Source organism: Varanus komodoensis, unplaced genomic scaffold, assembly GCF_004798865.1.
Source record: "Varanus komodoensis strain SLA01 unplaced genomic scaffold, ASM479886v1 scaffold40, whole genome shotgun sequence".
Classification (NCBI taxonomy): domain Eukaryota; kingdom Metazoa; phylum Chordata; class Lepidosauria; order Squamata; family Varanidae; genus Varanus; species Varanus komodoensis.
Window position 1 is genome coordinate 6,806,804 of NW_025335942.1, and position 14,238 is coordinate 6,821,041.

General features: G+C 47.5%; 1 protein-coding gene across 1 annotated transcript in view; it reads right to left on the reverse strand.

Moving 5' to 3' along the window:
• XRN2 (5'-3' exoribonuclease 2) overlaps nucleotides 1-14,238 on the reverse strand; it is a 46,924-nt gene that overhangs the window by 21,520 nt on the left and 11,166 nt on the right. Inside the window, exons 9-16 of the mRNA XM_044442793.1 lie at nucleotides 12,262-12,419; nucleotides 11,494-11,568; nucleotides 9,822-9,955; nucleotides 8,969-9,026; nucleotides 8,780-8,887; nucleotides 7,715-7,759; nucleotides 5,112-5,246; nucleotides 942-1,060 (exon numbers count right to left, since the gene is read on the reverse strand). Coding sequence (XP_044298728.1) covers nucleotides 942-1,060; nucleotides 5,112-5,246; nucleotides 7,715-7,759; nucleotides 8,780-8,887; nucleotides 8,969-9,026; nucleotides 9,822-9,955; nucleotides 11,494-11,568; nucleotides 12,262-12,419 — 832 coding nt within the window. The remainder of the gene's footprint in view (nucleotides 1-941; nucleotides 1,061-5,111; nucleotides 5,247-7,714; nucleotides 7,760-8,779; nucleotides 8,888-8,968; nucleotides 9,027-9,821; nucleotides 9,956-11,493; nucleotides 11,569-12,261; nucleotides 12,420-14,238) is intronic.

A 14,238-nucleotide genomic window follows, 5' to 3' on the forward strand; every position in this document is an offset into this window, starting at 1 on the left:
GGGGGGGAATGAGTTGTGCAAGCAATCTCTCTTTATCGCTCTGCCCATGCTAACAGATTTGTTGTGATCAAAAGAGTGATGCCATGTTTCAGGAAGAAGTGGGGAAAGACCGAATTGTCCACTGATATTCTCTTTCTCCAGTTCCATGAGCGGTCAAGCCAAGACTTGGAATATGCTTAACCAAACACACCTTGGCTTGGACAGGGCCCTGTCCTCGAGTATCTCCTACAAACTGTGGCTCCACCTTACGCCCCATAAAAAGCCCTAGCCTGGTGCCTATGGGAAGGGGGAGCAGTCGCTCGTCAGGGGGTTCAAAGCCCACACTTGAATGAAAAGAAGCAGCCTCATACTAAGTCAGATCCAAGCCATTATTTCTAATATAATGCAGGAAAGAATATATGAACGTATGAAATGGTTTTATGCAGCCAGATCATGGGCAACATCTCTGCAGATGGTCTCAGATGGGGGTCTTTCTGAGCCTTGCAACCCAACCAAGACAGGGAACTTGTCATGCAAAGCACACCCTTCACCAATAACCAAACGAACATCCCCCCGTCCCCATCAAACAAGCTGAAAGAAAGGGACTGGGCTGCAGATCTTTAAGAGTTAAACCGTTTCATTTATGTTGCAGAACAACAACACTCTGCTCACAGAAGCGGAGCTGAATACTCAACTCCAGCCAATCTGGTGCGGAGTCTCCAAGGGAGTAGCAGCTTTTAGGACGAAAACCTGCATGCATACTAATGCGGGCACTTAAATTTAACAGCTATAGCCTACATATCTCACTGGAATTTACCGAGCATCCCAACCCTCCACATTAATTATTGGTGGATAAAAAGATCATGGAAGAGCATTAGAAGGTGCTGCAGATACAGGGTAAATAGTATTAATGAGGCGACATCCCTTTTGACAAGGTGCTAACAAAGTACCAAATGCGTCACCTGATATTATCGTCAGGCTCAGGTTCACTATCGCTGTCCTCTGCCTTGCGTTTAATTCCTCCTGCCGGGGATGGCGAATCGTCAGATGTGAAGCTTGTATTAGGAGAAGCTGAAGGAGTCTGGGGATGCAGTCGTTGTACGGAGAGTTATGGAAAAGGTCTCATTACACTTATAAAATTAAAATTAAGGGCTTTGTCATAAAGAACTGAAAAAGATATCCGTCCATTTCACTTAGGTGCAGAGCCTGGGATCAAAGTGAACCACGCACAAAACTAGTTCCGCAAACCCCCGGGGCTTTGGGTGAGCAGTTCTCAAACTGCGGCCTTTCATTCAACACAACAAAGCATTTTGGAAATTGAGGGGACTTCGAAAATGAAGGCTCCTGGCTCTTTGAGGCGAGGGAACGAGGGTCTTACTGGACATGCTGCCCCCTTGCCAAAATCGACATGTCCGTGCACTGCGCTTGTTACTTTCACGTTCAGTACATATCCACAGTGTGTACCCTTGCGCTGTTTATTTTATTTACATTTATATCCTGCCTTTAACACTGCAATGTTTGAAGTGTGCGTGGACTGGAGAAGGCTTCCACCAAATGTCTTCTCAGCTATAACATGTCCCCAGACGGAGGTCTAAGCAGGAGTAGATCGGCATGTGGTACTCAGAGATCACAAACAAGGAACACACATTCTCCCAGGTCACACAACTGGTTGCCAATTCACCTCCCCCACCCCCGTTTCAATAAGCAACTTCTGATTGGCCCAGTCAGGTGATACCATGATGAGGAAACCCAGTCATGATGGGTTAATCATGGGCTGAACAACCCACAGTTAACCTACAATTCGCTCTTAGGTTAATTGTTGGTTGTTTAATCAGATTTTGGTCAGGTTTTCGAAGCTGTGGATGCATACAACGCCATGCGTCTTTGACTCATCAATGCCCTGGATAGTGTCCCATGTCAAAGGACAAGATGTGCCATCCATGGACACTGACAAAGCAAGGTGACAAATAGGTTAATTTCCTGTTTTGCTTCTCATTTGACAGCTGTCAAATGGTGAGCTGTCAAGGGAGAAAAAAGCCATGAGGGAATATTTGCTAACAAAAAGCATGCAGATCACCTCCTCCTTAGTGTGAGCCTCTAAGTTTTCTTTGGCCCTGAATATTCTCAGTGTTTTCTACCTTTTTTATTTTCGGGAAAAAGTCAAAAGGAGTGTTCACAAAAAAGGGCTGTCTTTCAACTAAGTGGAGAATGGGAAGGTGAGGAAAAGTTGGGATACAGGGGAACTATAGAAAGAATGGATAAAAACCTTGAAGATCTCACTGCAAGGGGTGCGGAGAAGCCGCCACTCTGATTCATGGGCCAACTCCCCTTGCAGCTTTCTTTTGTCTTGACAGCTCTCCATGACAGCTGTCAAGTGACCAAGTGACCGTGAATTAGCAGTAATTAATTTTCACCCTTTTCTGGTCAATGTCCCTAGTTAGCACTCATTGCATGTTGATAGCAGGCTCTTATCAGGACACTGGCCAGGCGCACCTCCATATTTTGGTTAGTCAGAGTTGCTCAGTTGAGCAACTGCAGAAAACTCAAAGGGGTGGGATTAAAGGAAGTATCTGTGCACGTACACACAGGAAGAGTAGGCCAACTGCCGAGAGCTGCTCCAATGCGCCGCGTGGGTACATCAGAGGGGGCGTCGGTGGCAGGCACTGTGGAGATCAGGAGAAGCAGTTTCTGGAGTCGGGGGTGAGTGCAAAGGGGTTTCAACTGCAGCTGGGCTGGAGCCACCGGATGCCCTGGGAGCCTGAGTGGGTAGAAGGGGCCCAGCCACCTGGACAAGCCACACTGCACAGGCTGCTGTGCCTTGCAGCCTCATTCAGTGTCCATGGGTTTGTACACCATGGGACAAGATCAGGCTGACTGGGAGCTATTTATTTCCACTGAGAGCCGGTGTGGCGCAGTGGTGAAGAGCGCAGGACTGAGGCTCGGATGACCTGGGTTCCCCCTGGCTGCAGCAAGAGAGCACTTGCATGCCCCCCACCGAAGGTGTTGCTGTGGGGACCCCCAGAGCCCAACCCCACAAGAGCTGCTCCCCGGGGTGAGTAACCCGGAGATCGCCTGTGTGCCAAGCACTCTGCTCTCACTCTGGAAGGGTGCGAAGGCTGGCGGGGAGGCAGCGGGCAGGTGGGGAGAGGAAGAGGGGCGGCTGGCGGGGGCCGCTCACTGCTGCCCCCCCCCGCCATGCACCAGCAACACCACCCCAGCAGAGCAAGCCGGCCTGGTGCCTTGAGCTACGAGAGCCCCGGTCCTGCTGCCTTCCCCACCGCGGAGCAACCACAGCGAGGGAAAGGCAGGCGCTGGGCAGGACTGGACCCTGCGGTGCTGCAGGCCGACGGTGCCACGACTCTGCTGGTGCTGAAAGCAGCCGAGGCCAGCAGCCTCCACGCCCAGGGTCGCCCCGCATCCATTAGGGGAGCCAGTGTGGCGCAGTGAGGAAGAGCACAGGACTGGGACTCGGGTGATCCGGGTTCGAGTCCCCGCTCGGCCATGGAGCCAGCTAGGTGACTTTGGGCCAGTCACAGACTCTCAGCCCAACCGACCTCACAGGGTGGTTGTTGTGAGGATAAGATGGAGGAGGAGAATGATGTAAGCTGCCTTGAGCCCTTTATAGGGAAAAGGCAGGATATAAATCCAAAAATAAATAAAAAAATTAAAATGGTGGCAAAATGTGTGTCCACCAACCCATGGTTTCCTGAGGAAACGTTCTGCATGCATACCATAAACAGCTCAAGTCTATAAGACAAACACTTTAAAAACATAGCCCAAACCTACACTACTCAAAATTGGCGATACACAGCAACTCTGGCTTCAAATACAAGAAGCTTCTCCACATATTATTTCATTAAAAATTTTTCTATACCCATCATTTGGTAAAAAATCAGTTTACACAAGAACTTTTTTTTATAAATAATTAAATCAGCAAACAATTAAAAACATATATATGAAATGAAGTTTCATTTTCAAAGTAGCAAATAATCACCTCCATTCAACCCTCTAGCCACTCTTATGGAATGCCTTTCGTTTATTATTTAAATATTAATCCTAGTTTTTCTCTTTAGGCCCCAGAAAGATAGATGCGTACATGTTACCAAAACTACATGAAACAAGTAAAGTCACCACCAAAATCTGCATAATCCAGAACAGTAACACATGACCGACTGACCGACCGGGGGAAAACAACATGCTCTCATAGACTTTATCCACATCCAAAGGCCTGGTAAAAAGGGGCCTCTTCCCCTGCCAGTGGAAATGCATATAACAGAGTTCCAGGAGCACCTTGGAGGCAAGGGCATCCCCCGACCATGGGGACAACACAAAGAAGGCCCTGCTTGTGTTGGATGGGGAGGAAGCCCAGGGAGTTAAAAAAACCGAGATCTTCGCAACTTTTGCAGGAGCTATAGGAAGCTCGCAATATTGTACTGCACAATTGTGAACATGCACATAAATAATATAGCGAGAACAGCAAGTTTAAGACAGACAATATATTATAAGTTCAAAAACATACACATTCAATGCATTATAAATTCAAAGCTCTCCCCAAACCACAGTTGACTTTGCCCAAGATAGCTGGAAAAGTGGATTCCATGACTTAGAATAGCTTTTAGCCCTGGGGACTGAGCCCACGGGTGAAAGGGTGACAGAGTTTGGGCCTCTGCCCCTCACCATTAACCTTTCCCCATGGGAGGGTCATCAGCAAGGGGAACATGTGAAGCCATGTGACTTCCTGACCTCACTATTAATTCAACTATTAGGGGTAAATGAGTGAGGACAAAATTAGGAGCCGGAGAGGGAAGAGAAGAGCTTGTGCATCATTTTGGGCTCCCTGAGGAGAAATGGGCTAAAAATGAAAATAAATGATGTTTTTCACACTATGGGATTTATGAAACACAAAACCCAGAATAATGCTCAGCCGCCCCAGGGCTGTGGTGGATCCCTGGGGATCTTGGAGGTGAAATTGCTCACACCCAACTTAAAATTCAGTAGCTGCTCGCTGCTGCATTGGTCAAGTTCCACCCGACGAGAACGGCTTGCCGAAACAAAACCGAGCCGTCGGCGACCCACAACAAACCCATACAATTTCAGCCATGTTAGTAGTAACATTTAGCGCAGCCACTTACCGTGTTCTGTCTGTCCTGCATTCTCATTTCAAAGATGGCTTGCCTTGGATTGCTGATTGGCTGGTGACTCGATCTATTTCCCCGCCCCAGGGGCTGTGGGGCGAACTGCCCTCCAAGCATGGAATGCTGTTCCCTCTATAGGGAGCAATCACAGACGAGCGGACATGTTTATCACCAACTACCGACACGAGTGCTGGGCAGAAAGTGGATCCCCGCAATGCCCAGGTCATCCGGCCCCAACTTCAAGTCCAGATGTGCTATGCCTGAACTGAGTCGCAGCGATAATGCCAGAACTATGACGTGAGGCCACCAGGAATCAAAAGCTCAAGCTGGGCTGGTCGTTCGTCCTCCTAGATATGCTTGGATGAGTCCAGTGGGAGCAGCTCACTCAAAAGCAGACCTACAATTTGCGAGTTTCGTAAACCAGGACTGTCTGAGCAAACGAGCTCAGGAAGAGACTGCAAGGTGCTTCAACAGAGCCCTAGTTTGCAATGCAGTTCATTTCAGTAGGAGAGACTGACGCAAAGATCCTCCATATATTTTTACCGCATCACTGTCTTAACACAAAGGATTCCTGGCAGACCAAACCATGAGAGGAAAACTCTTCTCAATTAATGACCTGCTGACGGACTCCACGTTCTGTCTCTGAATAAACAGAACTGCTAAACTTGACATCACTTAATTAATAATCTATCAATGGACTGGGGGGGGTTCTCGAAGTTTCAGCTCCTAGCAAAACGGGGAGCTTCTGAGAATATAAGCTTGGCCATGTTTGTCTGAGAAGATGGCACATCCCGACTTCAGAAAGCCAGTGGGCATTTCTTTCAAAACTGAAGCTTAATGTAGTATTGGCAGTTTATTAAATTGGTTTACAGGAAATTAAACTGGGGACAAAGGGGGTAGGGCAGACGTATCAGGCCAACAGAGGGGCAACTAACAATATCTGCATGAAAGCTGCATGTAGAGAATTCCCGCCTCCCTATTTGCATAGCATGGGGATTTCTCACTGGCTGGGAGACGAGCTACAAATCCAGAGCGCTGGCTAGGCTTCCTCTTGAGTTGTGCGTCCAATTCTGGGCAAAACAGTTTAAGATGCCGACAAGCCGGAAGGGTTCAGAGGAGGGCAACATGGATGATCTGGGGACTGGAGGCACAGCCCTACAGGGAGCGGTGGAAAGAGCTGGGCATGCTTAGCCCGGAGAAGAGAAGACCAAGGAGAGAGATGACGGCACTCCCCAAGTCCTTGAAAGGCCGTCAACAAAGAGGAAGGACAGGATCTCTTCCTGAACATCGCAAAGGGTGGGACATGGAATGACTGGCTTCAGTTGCAGGAAGCCAGATTCTGGCTCAATATCAGGAAAAATATCCTGACTGTGAGAGCAGCATGGTTATGGAGCCCAGGACCCAGAGAGGTTGTGGGCTCTCCTAAACTCAAGGCACTGAAGATGTGGCTGGACGGGTGGCTTAACTGGACATCCTGCACTGAGCGGGGGGTCAGACCCACCAGCCCTCTGGCCTCTTCCAGCTTTACCATGCTATGATTCTAGCCTGGGACGGGGTGCAGAACTGGCACAGAAAAAAGACCACAAATATCATCTGCTTCGATGATTCAATGATCTGTGACTGCAATCCGCCTCATGTACCATTTAGCTCCATTTAGTTTTAAAATTTAGGTACCCGACAGTTAAAATCTTTTAGGTGACAAGCAGTAAAAACAAAGATTAAACCCTAATCAGTGTTGACAGCCAAACACAACAGTGTTCATAATTAATTAAAAGCAGCAGAGGAAAAAAAGGGTACCAGGAAAGAAATAAACGTATAAAGACAAATCTACTTAAAAAACAGCAAGAGGAAAGGCCTGAGAAAATCAAGCTGGCTCTGCTGGGACCAGCCAGGCCTCTCTGTGGATGCTGCATGCGCAGCCGGGTCCCAGCTGCTTGCGTGGGCCCCCCTCCGCCCTACCGAATGGGGAGGGGCACAGGACCCCCAGTGGCCATCAGTGAATACGTGTGAAGTCAGTCCACGGGATTCACTTCGGAGAAAAAGTGCAAAGCACTGTGCTGCACGCCCCAGGTTTGCACTGGGATCTAAGCAACATACCCCCAGGAGGTGCACGTGCCCGAGGATGCAAGTTCTTTTCACGTAGAAAGGAGCACCAAAAGCAACTAGCGGGGTCGGCTGTTCAACTGGAGAAGAACCATGGGGGACACGCAGGCTTACTCTCTGGGCGACAGATTCGGGGAACTGTTTGGTCAGATCCATGCGCCCAAGTGGGCGAAGGCCGTATTTCTCAAGCGGCCACGCTGTGGCACACCTCCAAGGACTTCAAAAGCAGTCTGTGCTCTGGGATGAGGGAACTGCTATTCAAGGGGGCGGGGAGTCAAAATTCCCACTGAGCAACTGCAAACACTGGAATGACCACCGCAGCTCTTTGCAACCCAACCTAAAAATAGCAGCAAGATTTGTGCCTTGTCTCTAACCTGCGTTTTGATCCCAAAGGCCGCTCACAGAAACCACACGAGGCCCGTTTCCATCCCACCCTGCTTATCTGACTTGACAATAATGAGGCAGCAATACATTCAGGCAATGGGCTTTATCCTTACCTTCATTCTTTTCTTTTTCTCCTTCTGTCTTCTTTTGAAATTTTCCTAACATAAAGAAGGGAGATCTTAAAGAACTCTATGCCATATAAATATATGGAAATCTATCAGAAAGACTGAGAAAATAAAATCCCAGATAAGCTCTACACATATTTTTGCAGAACTGCCTCTTCCTGCTCCCAAGAAGACTGATGCTCTCAATAGGAATCCTCTTAAAATTATACACAAACCAGCGAAGTTTGGTAGCATCCAGTTATTTATTTTTTTAATCAGTTTCAGGGTTATTTTTCCAAAATAGAGTCCGAAGAGCATTTCAGGGTGCCATCTAATCTGGATGCTTGTGGCACTCCACCCTGAGGCATGCTAAATCACCTCCACGTTCCACCTGCCCTGCAACGTATTTTGACAGGAAATTTTGGCTAAGTGCGGGACATCCAAGAGAGGAGGGGGAAGTCCCCGCTCAGGATACCTCACCCGTGTCCTCCCCATCCAAGACCACGGAGCCCCTGCGAAGGCCCTTCTCCAGGGCTCCCCGTGCAACGCAGAGACGCGGGTGCACAGTTCTTGCCACGCTGGCTGTGAGGGGATGGGGCGGCCATGGACTCCCAGCGGTGAGCTCAGGGCGAGTTTCTGAGCTTGCCCCTGCGACTCTGAAAAATCCTGACCAAGTGTTTTGCTCCAAAGTGGGAGCTAAACCCTGTATAGGGAGAGCAAAGCCGCGCTCCTGCTTGATACGCAGAGGTGCTGCTCTGCTATCCCTATAAACGAGATTTTAAAGAGAGACGTCACTGCTACTTGGACGTTCTTTTTCTCCAACAGTAGGGATCTTTTAAAAAGCTTAAACCAGCAGCACTCGGAGAAGCCTGATGAAACAAATTCAAATGCAACAGACATTTATTGGTAGCTTATACATGCAGACCGACTTCCCAGGACTCTGATTTAAAAATACGTTTGTCACAACTGGAGTTACAAATGTGGGCATAAGCAACCACGCCGACCACTTGTAGCTGTTATTAAAACGTTATGTACAAATAAACACATGAGGAAGCATTGCAAGAACACTTCTACCTCGTCATCTTTTCGCTTCTTAAAAATGCTGTCTTCAACTTCCCCAACAGCCAGCATGATCATTTGCACTCTCTGCAAGTTGACGTAGCCGTTTTCTGTAAGGTATCCCTGAGAAAACAGAAGAGTAACCAGCTGTCTTCCTTTTAAACATTCCCAGGGTATTATTAAAAAGGAAGGCCTATCGCTTACCCCAGTTTTGTGCACAACGTTTTTATAAATGTTCACCAGACGGTCAATTGCTCCTTCCCTGTGGCACAAGAATAAATCAAATAATTTTAGCTGTTATCAATGAATGTTGCACACTCTTATGGCCCCCTAGACAGTGTTGGGGGGAGTGAGGCAGTGGGTTTGGGATTCCCAAATTCCAGATCCTATTCTCTGCATTACAGACAGTGCAGAAGGAGCTGGCTATTTCTCCCAGGTCGTTAAGACCACTCGGGAGAAGGCTGCTGGATGCTATGTATCCTGGCAATGCTCTGACCTCTTTCCCTTCTTTCTGAGATGCTCAGCAAGGTGGCCAAAATCAGCTGCTTGGTTGACTTGTAAGGTAGGAGCAGCAGGGAGGTCCCTCTTACGACAACTAGAAAAATTCTTCTATCTTCCCAGGTGATTATGGTATGGCCAACCAGAAAATGAGAACCGAGCAACGGGCCTGAATATGGGAGGTTGATATCATGGCATGTTCGGAAGGATGGTGGGATAGGAAAAGCAAAACCGTTGTAGCAAAAGGACTTCCTGAAACACTGTCGTGTTCAGGCAAAGAAGCCAGGGCTTCCCAAAGTGATCAAAGAAGGTGGCACGATCAACGACACAAAATAATGTCAGTAACCAGTTCTGGAATTCACGGGTTCCGCACAGCAGGAAGCCTATTATGCTTAGGATCCTATTAGCATTTTGCTTGCCCAAGGGCCAATGCCGAGCTGCTTTTGGAGCAGAGGGAACAACACAGAATTGTACTAAACACCCTGAAGCTCTCCGGGACACCAAAAAATGCTTGTCAGACCTGGCCACCTTTTTGCCTGCCGTGTGTTGCTTTCCTCACCTGATCTCCAGTGAGGGCAGATGAGGAAGAAAGTCGTTCCCCACGAAGAAACACATGAACACCCAGTCATCGATACTTCTTTCGACATCAAACGTGAACGGCAGGCTGGCCATGGTGAGTTCTCGTTCCAAATACTGTAATTGTTTGAAAGAGAGTTGCTCTGTAAGTTGTGTTGGAGCCTGGCAGTCAAAGGATGTTTCTACTAGCTAATGGGAAGCTCCGAGGAGTGTAGCTAAACGTGCAGAGAAAGTATTTTACTTCTGTGCCACGCGGCCACAGTCCCGCCCCACTGGGCACGCATGCAGGTGGAAGAGTAAAGATGGGGTGGCACACTTACAAATGTAAGTCCCCACAGAACTTTCTCCAGAAATTCAACAATGTTCCACCTCTCTGGAAAACTCAAACTCCTTTCCCCCAAATCAAGGGCTTGCTTTCTCATCCACCAGCTGCACAGAAATACAATATTCCCCCTTCCCCACCCAAACTCTGTCCTTTGCACCCTTTCCCTTCCAAGACTTTCTCTACATCACAACACATTTGACCAGAAGGATGCATTTTCAACACACGGACCAACAAGGCTACGAACACGATTCTCCCATCCACAAAGGAATTCCACCCCGGGAGTTCCTTGTCTTTCGACAGCAGCTCCCCTCACAAGCAAGTCCATCTTCCATGGTTTTGGGGGGGGGGGGTCGCCCCAGTAGAAGTAGGGGATGGAGAAGGGCTCTGCAGGCCTGTAGTCTTTACAGGACCTGCAAGACCATAAAATGGAATGCCTACGGATCTCTCCCTGCCATCCCGGGACAGCAAACATGCAGATGAAGGGATCTGACTCTCGAGTCAGATTTTGTTCCCGCTTGGCATCTGCTTTTCATAACATCTCGCCCAGTGGAGAGGTCCGGAGAGCTCAGAGGCCGGCATTCTTTTGTGGGCTTTCAGGTGGCAGAAAGATTTGCCATTAATGTGGATTTTGAAATTCTGCAGACAAAGACCCTCTGGGGTATTAGGAGATGCATGGCAGCAGGAATTCAATGAAGAGAAGGAAAAGGGATGCCTGAAAATGCTGCTCCATTCAGGAGCGGGGTGTGAGCAGGTAGTCCAGGGTGAGCGCAAAAGCCAGCTTCACCTGCTTGCTCGCAAAAGAGCTGATCATCGACGAAAGCGGGAAAGTCTCGGTTGCCATGCCAACCTTGTGTGTTGCAATGTACAGCCCAATCCTGCGCATCTTTCCTTGGAAGGAAGTCCCATTGTGTGCAACGCTGCGGGGCAGAATCTCTTTCAGCCCGAGCCAAATCCAATTTCCCAGAAGCACTCAGGGCACATTCCACTGGCAGATGGGGTCAAAGCAAAAGCAAGCCGGGCTAAAGGCAAAAGCGAGGAGGAGGACGTAGCAGAACTGCCGGCATATTGTGGCTTCAAGCTCTTACCGCCAGCAACTAGGCCTTAAACTTTAACCTTTCGTAAATGGAAAAAAGCGGCACAAATGTCAAGAAACCACCAAACAATTGTTCAATGCCGCAGAGGATGTGGCCTTCTGGGGAACCTTGGAGGGCAGGATGCATTCTCTTGGAGGACCAGACCTCACTCCCTGGCCTGCAGTTCTGCATCCCGGTCCTGGGGTCTATTGCATAGCAACGCAGCCTTAATCCAAGCACATCTTAATACCACTTACTTCTCTTAAAACACATAAGCGAATAAAGATAAATTCTTGTTCCATCCCAGGAGGACAGTCAGCAAATTGATCATGCTGCAAAGCAAGGAAAAATGACATACTATTTACATGTGTTCTTCACAATGTTTTCTGTCCATGCAGAGCAGCAGCCAAAAAGCCCAGGCGTTCTGGCACTGAAAGAGGAATGTTGCCCAGGGGTAATGAGATGAGTGTGTGGGGGAAAGCAAGGGAAAGCAGTTTGGCTTGACAAGTTCTGCCTGCTCTTGGCTTGGGCCTCTGTTAATTAACAAGTGGCTTGCGCTTTGCAAAGAAACAACCCAGGATTAACCCAGGATTCTGAGTCTGGAGAAAAGTTAAAGCAAGCCAGACTTTGTAAGCAACTTCTGTCCATGACTTCAAATTGTGGTTGTCAATAAAGAAGCCATGATTTGTTTTCTGTTGTGGTTTCGGACATTCAAACAAACCACCATGAGGCTAAAGAAACCCTGGGTTAGTGTTATGTGTGAACCAGCCCATCGAGTACTGCTCTGTGTTCTTTCCTCTTGAATTGACTTGTTAGAAGGTTTCCATAGCACAGCTCCCCCCCGCCCCGCGTCTGCCCCATCCTTAGAATGTAGGTTCATCTGAGCAATTTATTCAGGGTTAGGCAGGGAGCATCGTGGCTAAGCAAATATCTGTACAGGGCTCTCCCACCCTAATGGATGATCTCATCCTTTGCTGACTATACCAGCTTCCAGGAAAGGGAGTTGCGCAGACTGTTCAACCTACCTCCCCCTGCTTTTCTTTAGGCAGACCTTGGCAGTCTTTAATTTCGTGACCAAACTGGTTGCAAAGACCACATGGTTTAGGCTTATTTGGCTTAAATTCTTCTCTGATTATAGTGAAATTTGGTTCATGCGTTGCTAGTCCAAGCATAATGAGGTCAGCTATAAAAGAAAGGAAAAAAAGAAAAAAAGCAAAACTCAAAAATTAGCATGCCTTTTGGGAAAAAAAAATACTCAGTTCAAATGATCCTACAAACCTCTAGAAGACTAGGGGAAAGCTGAGGACTCGTAAATTTCCTTCTCAATGCTCTCTTGTACAGAGATTGCCCAGGAAACAAAATTGGAAATTATGCTTAGTGCTAAATAGAAAATGGAAGGCAAACACATGCAAGAAAGGGGTGGGGGAGGTTAGATGTCTCATTCCAAACAAACAAACAAATAAATCCCAAAACCTCTCACTGTGGGTGGATCATCTGAATCTAATCGCTATGCATGAGGACTTAATACAAAACCCAAAGCAAGTACGGCTACATTAAGAACAGTTGAACACATTGCCTTAGATTTGAACTGAATCTGATGCACTGAAGCCACACTGGTCTCAGTGGGATTTAAAGAACGACTAACTTGTCCCACTGATGTCAATGAGACCTAAATTAAACTTGATTAGTAAGTAGCTAAACTATTACATTTTCTGGAGAACTTATCTCTTTTTTAACAGGTAAACAAATCTGCACACTAGCTACCAATAACATATTCAGCCATGTTGCAGATTACTAAATTTAGATACTAGTGGAGATTGAAAATAGAATTGAAATCACAAACTTAATTATAAATGGTGACATTGCCGACTAAAGAATAAGATATGCAAGATTTTAAATTGTTTTCATATTGGGATTGCGACCAGAGAGTGGGGATGTACCTTGGGTACAGCCAACTTCCTCAGGAAAAGTGAATAATGGGGTCAGGAGTCCTGTATTTATCCTGTATTTAATTCAACTCTCTTAAAGATCTCTCCATAGCATCAATTCCCAAGGAATTGGGAAAAGAAAAAAGAAGGTGGCAAAAAGGAATTTTATCCTTGGCCAAGCAGAAAAAAGAAGACACTACCCTTACTGAAACTGTAAATGGCAAGTTAGTGAATTGCTCAAGTAGCGGATCAGTAGTCAACTCAAGACGGAAACAACAAACGAAGTCATACACACTCAGCCCCAAATCTGGAGCCTATCAGTTAAGGCAGTGTGGCTAAGGTACAGAACAACATACTTGGTCTCTCTAAAAAGGCTGTAATTGTTTGAACATTTAAACCCTCCCACACTGCCGGTTGATACTCAGACACACGTTTTCTTAGAAACTACAAAGATGCACTTCCAATAAAAGTGCTTGAGAGAGTGTTGCATGCAGCCCGCCCATTTCCTTCTGACCTACATCCTAAGAGAGTTTCATGCAGAGACATCAAATGGAGGTAGTAATACCCCCAAACTTGCTATATTTGACAGTATCAAATTACAGTATAGGCCTCAAACTGACTACCATTTCATAAGACGAGCTTCTCCTCACAATCCCAGGGCAGCCACAGGGATGCCAGAGAAATGTGCAACACATTCAGACACCTTTGGATTTCTATGGATTTGTAGGTTACTATTATTGCAATGTATGGCTGTGAAAGCTGGACCATAAGGAAGGCTGAGTGCTGAAGAATTGAGGCCTTTGAATTGTGGTGCTGGAGGAGACTCCTGCGAGTCCCTTGGACCGCAAGGCGATCAAACCAGTCAGTCCTAGAGATCAACCCTGACTGCCCTTTAGAAGGCCAGATCCTGAAGATGAAACTCAACTCCTTTGGCCACCTAATGGGAAGGAAGGACTCCCTGGAGAAGAGCCTGATGCTGGGGACGATGGATGGCAAAAGAAGGAGGGGACGGCAGAGGATGAGGTGGCTGGATGGAGTCACTGGGGCGGTGGGCGTGGGCTTGGGTGGACTCTG